The 15,050-nt window shown below is 33.2% G+C and overlaps 1 protein-coding gene across 1 annotated transcript in view; it reads right to left on the bottom strand.

Moving 5' to 3' along the window:
- Nucleotides 1-6,341: 6,341 nt before the first annotated feature.
- Nucleotides 6,342-15,050, bottom strand: part of LOC105626663 (MICOS complex subunit Mic60) — a 41,244-nt gene continuing 32,535 nt past the window's right edge. Inside the window, exons 12-15 of the mRNA XM_012207960.1 lie at nucleotides 14,047-14,150; nucleotides 13,079-13,266; nucleotides 7,454-7,649; nucleotides 6,342-6,784 (exon numbers count right to left, since the gene is read on the bottom strand). Coding sequence (XP_012063350.1) covers nucleotides 6,779-6,784; nucleotides 7,454-7,649; nucleotides 13,079-13,266; nucleotides 14,047-14,150 — 494 coding nt within the window. The 3' untranslated portion in view covers nucleotides 6,342-6,778. The remainder of the gene's footprint in view (nucleotides 6,785-7,453; nucleotides 7,650-13,078; nucleotides 13,267-14,046; nucleotides 14,151-15,050) is intronic.

The following is a 15,050-nucleotide window of genomic DNA, read 5'->3' as shown; positions in this document are numbered from 1 at the left end:
AAAGGGATTAATTAATCTCTGGCACGCGATCGAAAAACACACCGCCGATTAATAATCGCGAAGAATGTCGAATAATGGTATCCATATTCAACGCCAATTCAACGCCACACCGACATTCAAATTAGTTTATCGCAACTATCATTGCTTCTCAACGGCTAATTAATTAATGACGCTTCCGGCTAAATGATGAATGTCGGATACGATTGAATACCAATGTATTATTCACATTCAACGATTTATTATACATGAAGGAGAAATGGAAAATGGTTTCGCTATTTTGAAATCCGTGCGTTTTGTAATAACAGATTTCGAGAAAACCGTTTCCGTTTGATTAAAATTCTCGGTGCGAAAAAATGTATTTCGCGAATGCATTGCGATAAAATTCGCTCGAATTATCTTCATTTAGCTCTGATCTTTCAATCGCACTATTATAAAAATGTAATCAAACGTTGGTAAAAGATTCGTGTAAATTTTAGCCAGACTCTATTAAGCATGCATCAAAGTAATGGACAAAAATGATATTGCCTGTAGAAGTTTTTAACCTCAATGATACAATTGTAACAATAAAAAGATATTGCACGCGATAATTAACTGTCTACAACTCCGAAAAAAGAAATGTTTAATTTTAAGATATTAAAGTGTTCTGTTCTTGTCTCCATTTTTTTAAACTTAAAGATATTTAAAATTTTTTAGATTTTAAATAGTTTTAAATTTTTTCCATAAATAAATTATGTATTTGGATTTAAAATACATAGTGTTTTTAATCTGAATACGTAGTCTTTTGTTTATTGAAAAAATTTAAAAATAAAACATCTTTAAGTATTTAAAAAATGAAGACAAAATATTTTAATATTAATAAAGTTAAAACATTTTAATATTAATAAAGTTAAACAATAGTTCTTTTTTCAGTGAATCTGGGATATTTTCTGATAGAAAAAGTTTCACTCTTAAATTTCTTGGAAATAAAGAGGAGAGCGGAGTTCAGTTTCTTCTCTTAAAATGTCAAAAAATTTTTAGTAATATAATAGAGATGTGGAAAAGTAAACTTTTAAATTTTTCCATATTTTTTTGTAAGCATAAAATAGTAAAAAATTTGGATTGGACAAAAAAGACTCAGATTGCAGACAAAGAGATTAAAAACTGCAAACGAAAGTTTAAATAAATTTTCATTAATAGCACGATTTATTTAAAAATTTTCGATTTATCTAAAAATATTGATAACAGTTACTTTTAGAATCTGTTTAACGACATTAAAATTCATATAATAACAACTATATTTGAAGCTGATTTCCATTCAATTTGAGATTAATCAATTATTGGTATAAAAAAATATCAGTGTGGATTTAACATCATGCGGTGTTTATATAACTATGTTGATGTTAATATTAACATTAACATAATGTGCATGATGTGTAACATCATGAGTTTTAAATCCACACCAGAACGGTAATGTATTATAAAATAAATAACACAAAAATCTCAATGTTTTAATGTAAGTATCTTACATATTTAAAATTATTTATGTAAAATTACATTGCAATGCATGGACTAGTTGTCTAATAAATAAACAAGATTTTTGTTCTGTTGAAGCTTTGTATCTAATCAGTGAATTGCAATGAAACTTTGCACAAGTTATTTTGAATACTTAAAATACTCATATAAAAAGAATTTAGATTTTTATTGTTATTTTTTAAATTTGTGTTTATAACAATAAAAATAACAAATAAAGTAAATATAAAAATGTATTGTTCAATAAAGCAGAATGTTACGAACTTTTATATATACATATATAGTTTGTTAATAAATATAAATATTAACACATTTATAAAATAATTGCTGATATATCCTTAATATAAGTATCAATACGAGAATTATAGATATATATAGATAATATGTATCTCATAATGTTAAATTCATACCGATATTTTTTAGAGTGTAATGATATTAATTACAAAAAAATAATATAAAATCGATAATTTCTTTACGGTATCACAATCAGAAATCTCCAAACTCTTTGGAAGATAATTCAATCTCTGATTCCCGACCTACGTAATCCCATCCTATCCACGGCCACTCCCACGTGTATTTCACGCCTTTGCTGTCACGTTGCGATGCTATTATACACCAGGATTGTGCCCCAGTGGCGCGTGTGTATTTCCTGCAGCGCGTTCCGCAGCATATCGCGACTCCTTTATTACTTTATAGACCGGTGCCGTGTGTATTCGACCTGCCGTAACTTCACTTCCTCTCCAGGAATCGTCAAGGGGATACGAGGGCGCGCGCGCGCGCGCGCGAGTTTGTGCGTTCATGTACTCAACTACTCATCCCAGTACTGCCGTTGGTGTATGTTCACCTTGGCATCCGCAGAATGGACGCTTCGCCTCAGTGAGTTCGATCCAGGAATTCCAGACGGTCCGTTCGACAGCGAGAGACGTCGGTCCTTCCGCTACAGTAATTATTCCACGACGATATATGACGCGCGCCTCGACAACGGCCGACTCACCGTGAAATTGCGCCATTGTTATTTCGATTTGTCGTAGTTGCATTCCTATGTCCGACGGGAATATCAGCTGCCACGGGGAATGTCTTTCAGTTTAATAGTTTTAAAGACGGATGCTGCAATGTTACGATCAAAAACGACGTGACATTTGAAAGAAAAAAAATACACGCATTGTTACACTTTATATTTAAAAAAAAAACAGAAACAAATCTAAAAAGATAAAGCTCAACTTAGAAGACATTTTTTTCAACAGATTGTTTTATGCCGTATAATGAATGTTGAGGTATACATTCATGACATGAAAATATCAAAACGTGCACCGTTATTTCGCATGAAATAACGGTGCACGTTTTGACATTTTCTGGCCGTGACGAAGCATATCGGTTCGAAACAATCGTTGTAGCCTAGCATCACGGATCACCAGGCGAATCCCTAATTCGGACTGGATCGACGTCGACCAGTTATGAATGTCAATGCAATTGTTGGTAACGACAGTAGGTGGTTTGGCGCGTCGCTCGGGAGCATCCGATGTGAATTAAATTCACGTCACCGTTATCGTAAGCACGCGGATGGCAAATTGATTTTAAATCGATGTTAACGTATCAACAACGGTACCATGATTTTACTCATGGTTTCTTTTCATCATGATTTTATCATGGATGGTACAATGTTCATCTCTGTGATCGGAGATTAAGCGAGAATAATATTGCCCAGATATTGTTGCGCTGTTTCGAATCAATTTCTAGAAAGCAAAATGAAAAGAAAAGTAAAAAAATACAAGATTCTGCGATGTTCGTAGCTATTCAGGTATTTGTTGTAATAAATAATCTTCTCTATTCACTTCTAGCAAATTTATTTCACATCCAAATGTCATTGATTTCGAATCATAGAACTTTTATCTACAGACAATTTATTAAATTAAATAAAGTTCATACAACACATCTATGTAAATCATGATTCTGTATGTCGAATAAATTTTACTTGCGAAAGCACAGCGCAGTGTCTTTAATTGAGCTGCTTTGTCGCGCGGTGAAATGTCCGCATTCGACCGCGCCGCTTTGTGGATATAAACTTTTTCCATAGTTGCGACAGATTGGCGTTGCCCGAGGGACAAGCGGAATGATTATCTTTTACAAGGCGGATCCTGTTATTAGATTAAAGTAGAGCACAGACTGTGAGTGTCATTAACGTCGCCAATTAGCGCTGCCCTCGCCGTCTTTACGCGCGCCGCAGTATTTTATCCGACCCCTCGGGATCTTTATTTGTCGCAACAAAACAACGTAAAACGATGTTTTACATGAAAATACTCGCTGTGGTCCTATTATACCGTAGGGATAGACAAGTACCCAAAGGCATATCAAGTTTTTTTCTAATAAATTCGCAAATGTAATACTCCAACGCGAGCAAATCACGTTTGTAAGCTAATTTTTATGCATTCGCAAGGGAGAGGAAATTGATGTTTACAATTTTTATTATATGATGCACAGACGAAATATGTGTAATTTTTTATTAACATGCATTTCCTCTTGTATATATAGTGGGTGCCAAATGTTTCCGACCGAGTAATTTTATTATATTATTTTAATAAAGAATCTTTACAAATAAAAATCTACAAATATCTACTTACTACATTTTAATATTTAAAATAACATGTTGGTAAGTTGATTATAATAAGAGTGTTATTAACTTACAATATAAACTAAAAAACAGATTGACAGAAATTATTTAAATAAAATTATGTTAACTTTTTGCAGTCACTATATATAATTTCCATTAATGAAAATTTCTATTTTAATATAAATTTAAATTTAGATTAAAAAAATAATCCCTAATGAATACTAAATACAAGTTAGTTTCACTGATTACGTTTTTTGTGCTTACTCTGTATTCAGTACACACACCTAATCCGTATCACAGTTTCCACCTTGTTTCACTCTGGCACATTGTGTAACGAAACCCCTGAACCTCCAAGTGTACCATTAGCGTCGTTAGTTAATGTAATTAACCATGCTCATTCGGTCACCGATCTCTCGCCAGAATTATTTAACGCGCAAAACACACTGCAGAGATGCTGATACTTTGCAACGAAAACACGCGGTGACTCGTGGCTCACGAAATCCTGAGCATTCCGAGCAACAAGAAGTTTTGCCAACGCAGAATTCGGAATATTATTACTGTTGTTAATTAACGTTTATTTCCTCTCGGTAGTTAATAACTAATTGTTAAACGTATTGTGTTGAAGAAAATTAAATATATACTTACCTGTAAATATAATGGTTGCTAATACTCAATCTAAATTAGTAATTTAATTAAAATAAATTATCACATTATACTTCAACATATTCTGTGGCAAAAATTATATATACATTAATTTTATCACAAATAAATAAGAATTTTAAATTCTAATTCTAAATGCGTGATTTATAAGATAGTTGAAAAAGTAAAAGAAATAAATTTTATTATTTATATTGCTTATTATTATTTATTACTGCAATTCGCGATTACTAGAGTAGTTTAAATTGCGTTTATAATCCGGAAAATCAATTCGGTGCGCAGTCGAAAAGATTACAATATAGTATATATGCAAGTACATATACAGTGTATATTAGTAATTCAAGATTGAATTATTTAAAGCAATGAAGATCCAACTTCGACTGTAGTAGGCATTTTAAATTTCTAATATTGATTGTATTTTCTCACGTATGCGGTCTAAAATAAAGAGTCTTAATATTATTTATTATTTACTTTCAACATTATTACTCAAGAAAAATTGAATAATGTAGAGAGCAAATTGTCCGTTGTCTTCGGATCCGTTTCTAACTCCAAGAAGATATTTCCACAGACCATAAGTACATGACCTATTTCAAACGCCAGACGACTAATTAATAGCAGCCAACAACGTTTGACTGACAAACAATATCATCGTTTCAAGACTTTCCATGAGTTTTCTATTTTCTACAATCAAATGTTCATACTTATCTTTTATTCTTATTCATGTTCGCTATTTCAAAAGAATATCGCTTTTCTTTACTGAAGAAATATTCAAAGAATGTTTAAAAAAGAAACTAAAATGTTTCTGAAATAAAGACAATGATTTTCGAAATATTTGAAATATTCCATATACTTTTTTAAGAATGCAATAATTAGTCGTCTGAAAAGAACAAAATGATGAAATATTATTACATATTATTACATATCTCGTTGGATCAATTAACAGGACACATTATGTCACGAAAAACAACTTTATTTCGAATTTTAACAATGATATCTAGCACGTTTCCCCGTCTGAAATCACGAAGAGGTTTTGAGTGGGAGGCAAAAAACGAGGTAACGGCACGCGGCACGCGACGATCGATGCAATACGAGCGACGAGAGTATGGCGTGTAGTAATATCCGGTTAGAAAGTAAAAGTCATTCAATCAGGATAGATGGATGGATCAGAATGAGAAGTTCGAACACAAGCATATCAAGTAATTGTCATAAATATAAGTACGACAAAACGGTGATTTCAATGATTGCAATTGCAAGACGTGGTTGCATGTCGATTGTAAATAATTTCAATATCCGTGCGTAACGTGCTGCAATAATCGTAGGACACGTTTAATCAGTTTTTTTTATATCGCCATCCTTAAAACAAGATTATCTCCAATATTTACACTGCCTCCAATAACTTTTTATTTCGTCGCGATTCGTTACTTCATCCGTTGGACGAAATAGCGGTGAATAAAAATAAATGTTTTGATATACACCGACTTTTTCGTGCACGGTTACTTTGGCGGGATTATTTTTTGTCAAATCTGGAACTCTATTCTGGATAGAAAATTCGACAATAAGTGAAATGAATTTATCAAATAAAATGTTTATTTAAATAAAATATTATCAAATAAAAAATTTCATATCATCGTTTTGTTCGACAGCACGAAATCTAGTCGAGGTATTTAAAATGTGTATTTCTACGTCCTACTGAAAAATTTAAATCGAGTCTTAAGGCGGTATCTTAATGCGCACGAAGTGTATTTACGATCAACGTCAAGATGGAAAAGAAAAACGTCTCACTGTATTCGCCTCTTCCGGCACACGATATTCCTATTTTTTTAATTGCTAGAAAAGTGACTATACAAGGCTGGCAGCGATATTTCTATGTTCTTCGTTCCTTCGTTTTCTTTACTGTCATCGATTAACGCTGTCTCTCCCTATTTCCCTCTGTCATCCCCACTCCGTTCTTCTATGGATGCCCCTATCTCGTGGTTCGGGACAGTTTTCTACGCTCTTCCTGCTTTACTTCTGCTGGAACAATTCGGACAAAAGGAAAATCAAGGGAAGCTCACGGATTCACTTCCAATTACTGTAAACGCTCTTTTGTACATAGAGTATTACATTGGTAACTTGAACAAAAAAAAAACAGAAAAGTCATTTCCCATAATTTTTGAACACTGAATACGAAACTAATTTCCAAATTATTCTATCATACAATTTGGAAAACAGATCGTATTTAATTTTTTATCCAAAAAATTATAAAACATGTCACATGACTAGTCTTGCTCCGGTAAGAAAAAGTCATTTCTGTAATTAAATAATAATCAAGTAAATAAATTAATCAATATGTAATATAAAATGGTTTCTGAAAAATTATTATGTTTAGCTGAAAAAAATATTCTGCTTATTCATAATTATCATACACAATGCAATAAATAAATTTTTATGGCAACAAAAAAATATAATTAATCTGATCTGCAAGTGCATCACACAGGAAAGCTATGTAGAATCTGTGTTATATGAAAACATTATTTAATAAGCGAGTTATCATTGTCCAATATCGGAGAGTTCCCGTTGCTAGCTATTAATTACCGGAAACACATTTGGTCCACATGCATTTCTCAATGTGGCAGGCCCATAGAGAGCATATCTAATTACACTGCTTGTTTAAGGGGTTGTAACTTAGTGCGTACTGACCTTTGCAGGATCACCGGTGCCGAGATATACGAGACCGATCGCACCTGCGTACGCCAGCAGAGTGTCGACTGCCTGCTGCGTTTCCAGCAGGATCCTAGTCTCGTTCATCCAGTCACTGGCGATGCTTCTGGGCGCTCCCTTGAGTAGATTCATGTACTTCAGGGTCATTTTGAAATTACCACGATCCAACCAATATCTGAAATAAACAGTTAGAGATGCGATATGTTTAAAGCTGCAGTAAAGAGATTCTCGTCAAATATTTCATCTTTGAGATAATCCTTGCAGTCCGCTTAAACTGAAAATTGTAAAATTTATGCAAAAATATAATCAGGCACCAAGATCCACCTTAATCGAATATAACCTTTTTCACTTGTTTGTGTTATTCATTTTTTTTTGGTCGATGCATTAATAAATGTAATACCTCTGAATAAATTCATATTGATTTGTTAATTTGATATAATCGAAATAGTTAATTTGATATAATCGTTGTTTGCTTCGCAAGCAACGAGCGGTCGCAATTTGCGGGAAGCAATCAGCGTGGAAGATTCGTTGGCCGATTTCTCTAGTTATTCATGAGTTCAACCGATTACTGGCCACTTCATTCCAAAGTTTAGAGACAGATGAGAACGTATTTCTCTCCTTCTTATTCTCCTCCTTCCTTCTCTTCCTCTCTCGCGTTTTCAGAGGAATGCCGGAGAGATTGCGCGATAGTTTGGCGAAAGGCACTCGCGACAGAATAGTTGGTGACATCCGGTAGCCGGAAGCCGCACTATCGGGCGTGATTTTCCAAAAGGAAACGTTGATTTGGAGAGAGCGAGAGCGAGAGAGAAAGAGAGAAAGAGAGAGAGAGAGAGAGAGAGAAGCTACGGTTTGTTAAAATCTTCTGACCGAACTAGTATCTCCTACGAGTCATTTGTTCGTTCGTTCATTCAAGGGAAACGTTTATTCACTGGCTTAAGATTAAGTTAGTGATATCCACCGGATGTCGCTTTTCTCCTGCAGCAATGCTGAGTTCTCCAAGAGAAACCGCATACAGGATAGAACATCGGCTGAGAACTTTACACAGAATATACCGAGTCGCTTCCGATACGGTAAAGTGAGATAAATGCTGTGTATCCCAGTTTATTTGGCAGATTAAGAGAGAGAGAAAAAATTTTCAATGTTTTTAAAGAATATGAGAGGATTTTTAAACAAACGTACAATTGAAAAATATTTTCTTTTTCATTACACCGTAATATCGTTTTTAAACTGTAATGTTTATTCTGTTTATTATTTATGACAAAACGATTAGAAAAGCAACGCTAATTTATAAAAGACGAAAAATATTACGATAATTAACAAATCCTCAAATAGGAATTATATTAACCTAATCATGTTCTTAATTCTAAATATACATTTAATCTTTTTCAATTTGCTAATTTAATAAGTAAATATTAACTTGATATATATATATATATATAATATAAAATAAATAAATGTTAATGTTTTCGACTATCAAGTGAACATTTTATGCCTAATAATAAACTTTGTAAATTTTCTATCTCACTTTTATGATTTTGATGAAATAAATTACCAAGTACTGTGTAGTTTTTTTTAAATGAAAAAATATTACAATGTTAAATTGATAATAATTTAATTTTATTGATGCTGATAAGCATTATAATGTTAAAAATTAACTGTCAGCTCTTGCTTGATCGCATATCAAGTTATTGCTGAGATTATAGAGAAAACTAGAGGATCTTCTGGCTTTCAAAGAAAACCAGAGGATCAACTGACGTCACGGACAATCCGACGTACGTCGGATGCTACAGTGCCTATCTTCTCATTACGACAGATCCTATGGAACAGCTACGTGAAATGGGACACAGTGCGGTATGGCGCGGCGCGATGTGGAACGTTTATCCATCCCTTCGGTATCTTGAGAGCGATTCGAACATAGTCCACGTGGCCTAATTCGAGGCACGGACGCGCAACGATCGTGGATACTGAAGTTTCTTGCTGCTTTTGAGTTTCATATTCGGCAATATCGCTCTGTAGGAACTTTCCCGCTTGGTCTTCACTAAGACGAGCGAATACAATCCTCAAGATATATTAAGAAAATCTTTCGTTCTTACGTGTTCTTTTGCTATAACTCGCGGATAAGCTCTAGTTTTCTTTACACCGACTGATCGGTCCGGTTGTAGTAGTGTGTGGACTTCTCGTAATAATTTTAATTAAACTATAAAATAAATAATCCATCTTCCGTTTATCTAGAAATTCTTCAGCCTATCTAATGTTTTCTTTTTTTTTTTTAACTAAAGAAGCTTTTCTTCTAAGAAATTTAAAGCTTTTATTAATTTAAGAAAATTTTGTTCATTTATTTCAAAGAGAAAAATCTTTTAGTTTTAACTTCAGTTTTACTTAACATTTAAGTCAAACTTTTCGACAAATACAGCTTAAAAATACTTTCAACTTTCCTAATTCAATTTGAGACTAGAAGTATCAAGTGGTCATATATTCTAGTTTTTTAGATTAATACTTATTATATTTCTCGTGTAAAATAGTATTCTGGCATTTTTTGACTTTTCAATAATTGTATCCTTTATATCCTTTATACTATAAAATATTTAGTTTTTCGTCAAAATGGAAAAAACAGAGATATTTGCTAAAAGCTTTAGCCAGATCAAATCTAAAAATAATTTTGTTGGGCTGTTCATCAAAATAATTGGGAATCTCAAGCAATGCTCCAAAAAGTTTTAACATTTTAAATATTTCAACAAAAAATTATCCTTTCCATGCACTTCATTATTACAATAATTTATTCGCCTTTTTAGTAAAAAAAAAACGTTGATTCTTTTAGTATTAAGAAAGAGAATCGACTTTCGAAATGAAATACAGATTATTAAATAATTAATATATAAGGCAACTACGCGTTTGCGCGTTTCCAACTAATCAAATGAAAGTTGGAGATTAAAACGCGTATTCATCAAATATTCATTTGCAAAAATCAAGACAATAACGCCCCTTTCAAATTCGTGAAATCTGATATGAGGTATATATTCGTGATATATCGATCGTACTCTGCGGAACACTCCCCTGGAGCTTGCGAATTTTACTCGCGGACGTTGAAAGAGCGTGTGCAAGAGCGTGTACCGCAGTGCGCCCCGAATTAAAAATTCAGAAGGTTCACGTCTGTGTTTCGGCACGTGTTCGTTCATGGACGATGGACGTGTCGCGCGAGTTATATATGTTGCACATATTGGCAATTTTAAAGATGCAACTTATATCAGCGTAACTTATTTCGATCGATCTGAAATTTATTCGCTAATAAAACGTGCCATTCGCATCAGCAACATATTATTTATTCATGTCGCTGAATGCCATTCGTATCTATCGTGCGACAATATCAACTTATTTTGCATGAGTTCCCACTTTGTGTACAGAAGAAAACAAAGTATTCTTGAATAGAATAATTAAGTATTCATCAAGATACGTCTTCTGTGAGCGGCGAGGGAAAAATACAACTCGAATTGTTTCGTGAAAAAGCTTTGATTAAAACAGCGCGTGTCGCTGCAAATTCTGCTCTGTGCGATATTACACATATTACGACATTACATATTAAAATGTTATGCAAAGATGTCAACTATTAACTGAACAAATTACATTTAATTTTGCAGATCACGACCGTACACTACCTATTCGAGAAATTACGATTTTTTTCTCACCATATGCGCTTCGCAAAAATATACTTTACGTATCGATAATGAACTTCGACATTTTTCCTTTTTTTTTCGGAATTCACTCGGAAAATATTCTGAATAATGCAGTTTTAATTCATAGAGGAAAGCATGAAGAGCAGCGATGTATATAGATAAGAGAAAGAAAGAAAAAAAAGGAAATATAAACTGCCAGGAAAGTTGGAGCGTAGGATCCATTTTCTTTTGCAGTAGACAGCCGACACTTCGCGAGTCACAACGAGCGCGAATAAGTGCTCTTAAGTATGTAAATCTATCGCTTCGTGGCATGTGAGAGACACTAGCCGATTATTTCTACACTATTTTATGCCGCAGCAATAACGGTTGGTTTAAAGATTCCTCTCGTTTGCACATAGCGTTTCCCAACTTGAAATTTTACCATTGCGATTAAGACATGAGCAATGAATTTTTCGTATGGACAAAAACATGAAAAACTGCTCTCGCAGATTTTTGTACGTAAATCCGTTCAAATATCTGATATCGTGCCAAAGCGTTTTCTCACATCTGTACAAGAAATTCTATCCTCCAAATAAAACTTTAACGATGAATTCTCTCACGTATCTCAACTGTAAAAAATTTCATGTAAAATTACAAAATGGATAAAATTACAACAGAATATAGTGAATAATCTTGAGACTATTAAAGATGAATATTTACACACGTAAATTAGAACTTATAAATAAAATTATTTTTCAGTAATTAAATGATTTACAAAAATAAATTTACAAACTAAAGTTTATAAACATATTATATAAGTTTATAAAATATTTACATAATAATTCGCCGACAAATTACAATTTTTCTTAAGCCATGGTATCCATAAACATCAATAAAAATGCAAATATAATAATGATCATTATGTAATATAATATTATGGAAAGCATATTTACATAACAATTATAGAATATTATTATTGTAATTTTTCGTCTAATATAAATAAATATTTACAATTAGAAGTAAAAGTATTAATTTTTTCAGTAAAACTTTTTAGTATAATTTTATATATTTCTACTAAAAATTATGCAATTTTTGCACATTTATTTATGTAGTTTCACATACTCTTTTTACAGAGAACAGTTGAGCACTTTCGCACGTTCCATTTTTCGCGTAAATATCGAATGCTGTAGATATTAACGAAACACGTTTATAATGCTTTTATTGGATACATAATATTTTTCCTTGAAAAAATAAATTTAAGCGAGCTACAATACATGCTCCGCGAGGCATATGCGTACGCTTATCTTTATATAATGTTATGTAGAATAATCGAGGGCACCTTTCATAAGGGTCAGAAACCAAAGGACTGCTGGCAGGAGAAAAACGAAGGGATAAGTCGGTAAAACGGCTTGCTAGCGGATTTTACCGAGGATAACCTGACGAGTAGTAAATGGCGGTGTTCTTTGTCAAAGTGTACGTGGCGGGTATTACGGCAGGTGTTTTCGTCTTTCCCGTTGATGGCCGGCCGGATATATTGCTCTACCCAGTCTTTAGGGTCTCGTAAGGATAATTTATAGGGTCAATTTGAGACTGAGCGAACAAGAGAAAGGGAGATGAAGCATTTTGCGTGACGCGGAAATTGCCGCTCAAGTTACAAGTACAATAAAAGTACATTTAATCGGCGACACAATAAATTTTATCGTTGTTCAGCATCGACAATTTTACGCCGTCGTTGTTTACTAATCCATATCGGTTTCGTAAATTTCGCAAGATCGTGAAATTTGCAAGAAGGAATGCAGGTAATCAATTTGTGATAAAACAGATATTGGGGAAAGTATTTCGCTTCGTTTATAATCCGGCACAATCTCGAGTTTCTTCACGCACAATAAATTCATTTGATCTCTTTATCTTTGAAGATATGAGAGAATCTTTGACAATTTACGAGAATTCTTACCTGGCACGTTGGAGTATGTCGTATGTATTCAGTGAGTCTACGTCGATTGGCTCGTCTTCGAGCTCCTTTTTCGGAATTGGATTGGCCGTTTTGATGATCAAGAAACTTTGAAGATAGCTAAGAAGATATATAGGCAGGGTTGCACCGCCTTCAGGTACCATGGCTAATCTTCTCGCCACGCTCTCTACCTAGTAATGTACAACGAGAACCATTTTCAAAAATTGATATTATCATTTACATAAAAGAATTTCGTTTGCTCGTCGTTCGAACTGCTTTATAAAAAAATTGTAAATGAAAAGAGAAACTCTGAAAAATAATAATGTTGCCATAAGTAATTTCTTACATCATAATAAGAAGCAATAAATTTAACTGAACTTAATATCACTCCCTTATTTCAAAAATAGCACAACAAATTAAATTGAAAAAAGGGAAAAAATTATTTTTCAATTTAATTAATCAAACATTTCGGCAAAAAGAATAATTCTTAATGTGATCAAATATCATTTATAACTTTTTAAAAAAAAACTAACCTTTTTTAATTTTTAATTATTCTGATGACTATTCTTTCTAAATACCTTTTTTGTGACAATTTTGAAAATTTTTTATAAAGGATTAGCTTACTTTTGATGATAGTGTTTACCTAATTCATTCGTAGTAATAACTTGAAAATTACATTTTCTAGTTGTGTCATTTTTGAAATAAGGAAGTGAGGATATATACTAAAGTGAGGATATATATATACAAAAATAATACAATATCTAATTCCTATCAATAAATAATACAAAATCAAATTAATCAATAATGTATAGTGTAAATAAATTGCAGTCTTTTTTATATTATAAAAAGCAATATATAATTCCAACGTTAATTCGCTTGTCGTTTAAATAGCATAGCGATCTCAAAGATCATCTCATAAAGCAGAGCAATCTAATTCTAATTCTAAAAAATGTGGGAAGTGCAGTAATTACCTTGAGGAACCTCTCGCGGAGGGTATCCTCCGGGAATACGCCTCTCTTAGCCGCCTCCTCGGGAATGGTTTGGATAGCGGCGCGCACCAGGGAATCGTCCTTCGCTAGAATCAAAGGAAACATAAAACTGAATTGACGCGAATGAATGTACGGCGGCTTTCTGTGGCTCTTTGTGTAATTAATTGATGAAATCAATGTGATCAATTGACATCCATTTCTCGTACGTCATTCATTCGGCCGACATTTCGAGAATTTCGGCGAACAAAATTAATAGCATATAAATGTTAATTCGTATGTATATATATATATATATATAAATATAATCAAATTTATGTTGTAGTCCAATTTGCTTTGTGGCTACCACATTCACAACATTTTGATTACGTTTTTTCTTTCATATTGCTTACACTGCATCTACAACGTGTTATGATACATGTTTCAAATTGCAGTATTTATCGCAAATAATAGGTATATATACATACAATAAGTTTATAAAAGATTTTAACGTCAGATAATTGCACATTTATGAAAAGAGTTTGAGCATGGCAGTCATCAATTGAACTATGCACCTCCGTATATAGTGTAATCGTCGAGTTTCAGTAAAAATTGAAAATTACAAAAGTTTTTGTGGTAGAAGATTTTAAAAAATGGTGAAAGCGCTCAGGAAAAAATTTATAGACACTTGGCGCAATTAAGGGCGAATGTTTACGGTAGGGGAATAATTAATGAACATATGCGCGGCGCTCCATCAGGTCGACACGAGCTCTTTTGAAATGCCCACCGTACAGCCTTTATGAAGTTCCACTCGCTTCCGATTAAGCAGTAAATCTTCGATGGTGCTCTCTTCCGCGGTTTACCTTGCTCCACTCTTATCAGCTTGGTGAGTTGTGGCACATATACGCTCGTTTGAGTGAGTGAGTAAGTATGAGAGAGAGAGAGAGAGAGAGAGAGAGAGAGAGAAGGAGGGGAGGAGGAGAGAGAGAGAGAGAGAGAGAGAGAGAGAC

The sequence above is a fragment of the Atta cephalotes genome (genome assembly GCF_000143395.1).
Source record: "Atta cephalotes unplaced genomic scaffold scaffold00001, whole genome shotgun sequence".
Taxonomy (NCBI): Eukaryota; Metazoa; Arthropoda; class Insecta; order Hymenoptera; family Formicidae; genus Atta; species Atta cephalotes.
This window is presented reverse-complemented; position numbering and strand designations above follow the sequence as displayed.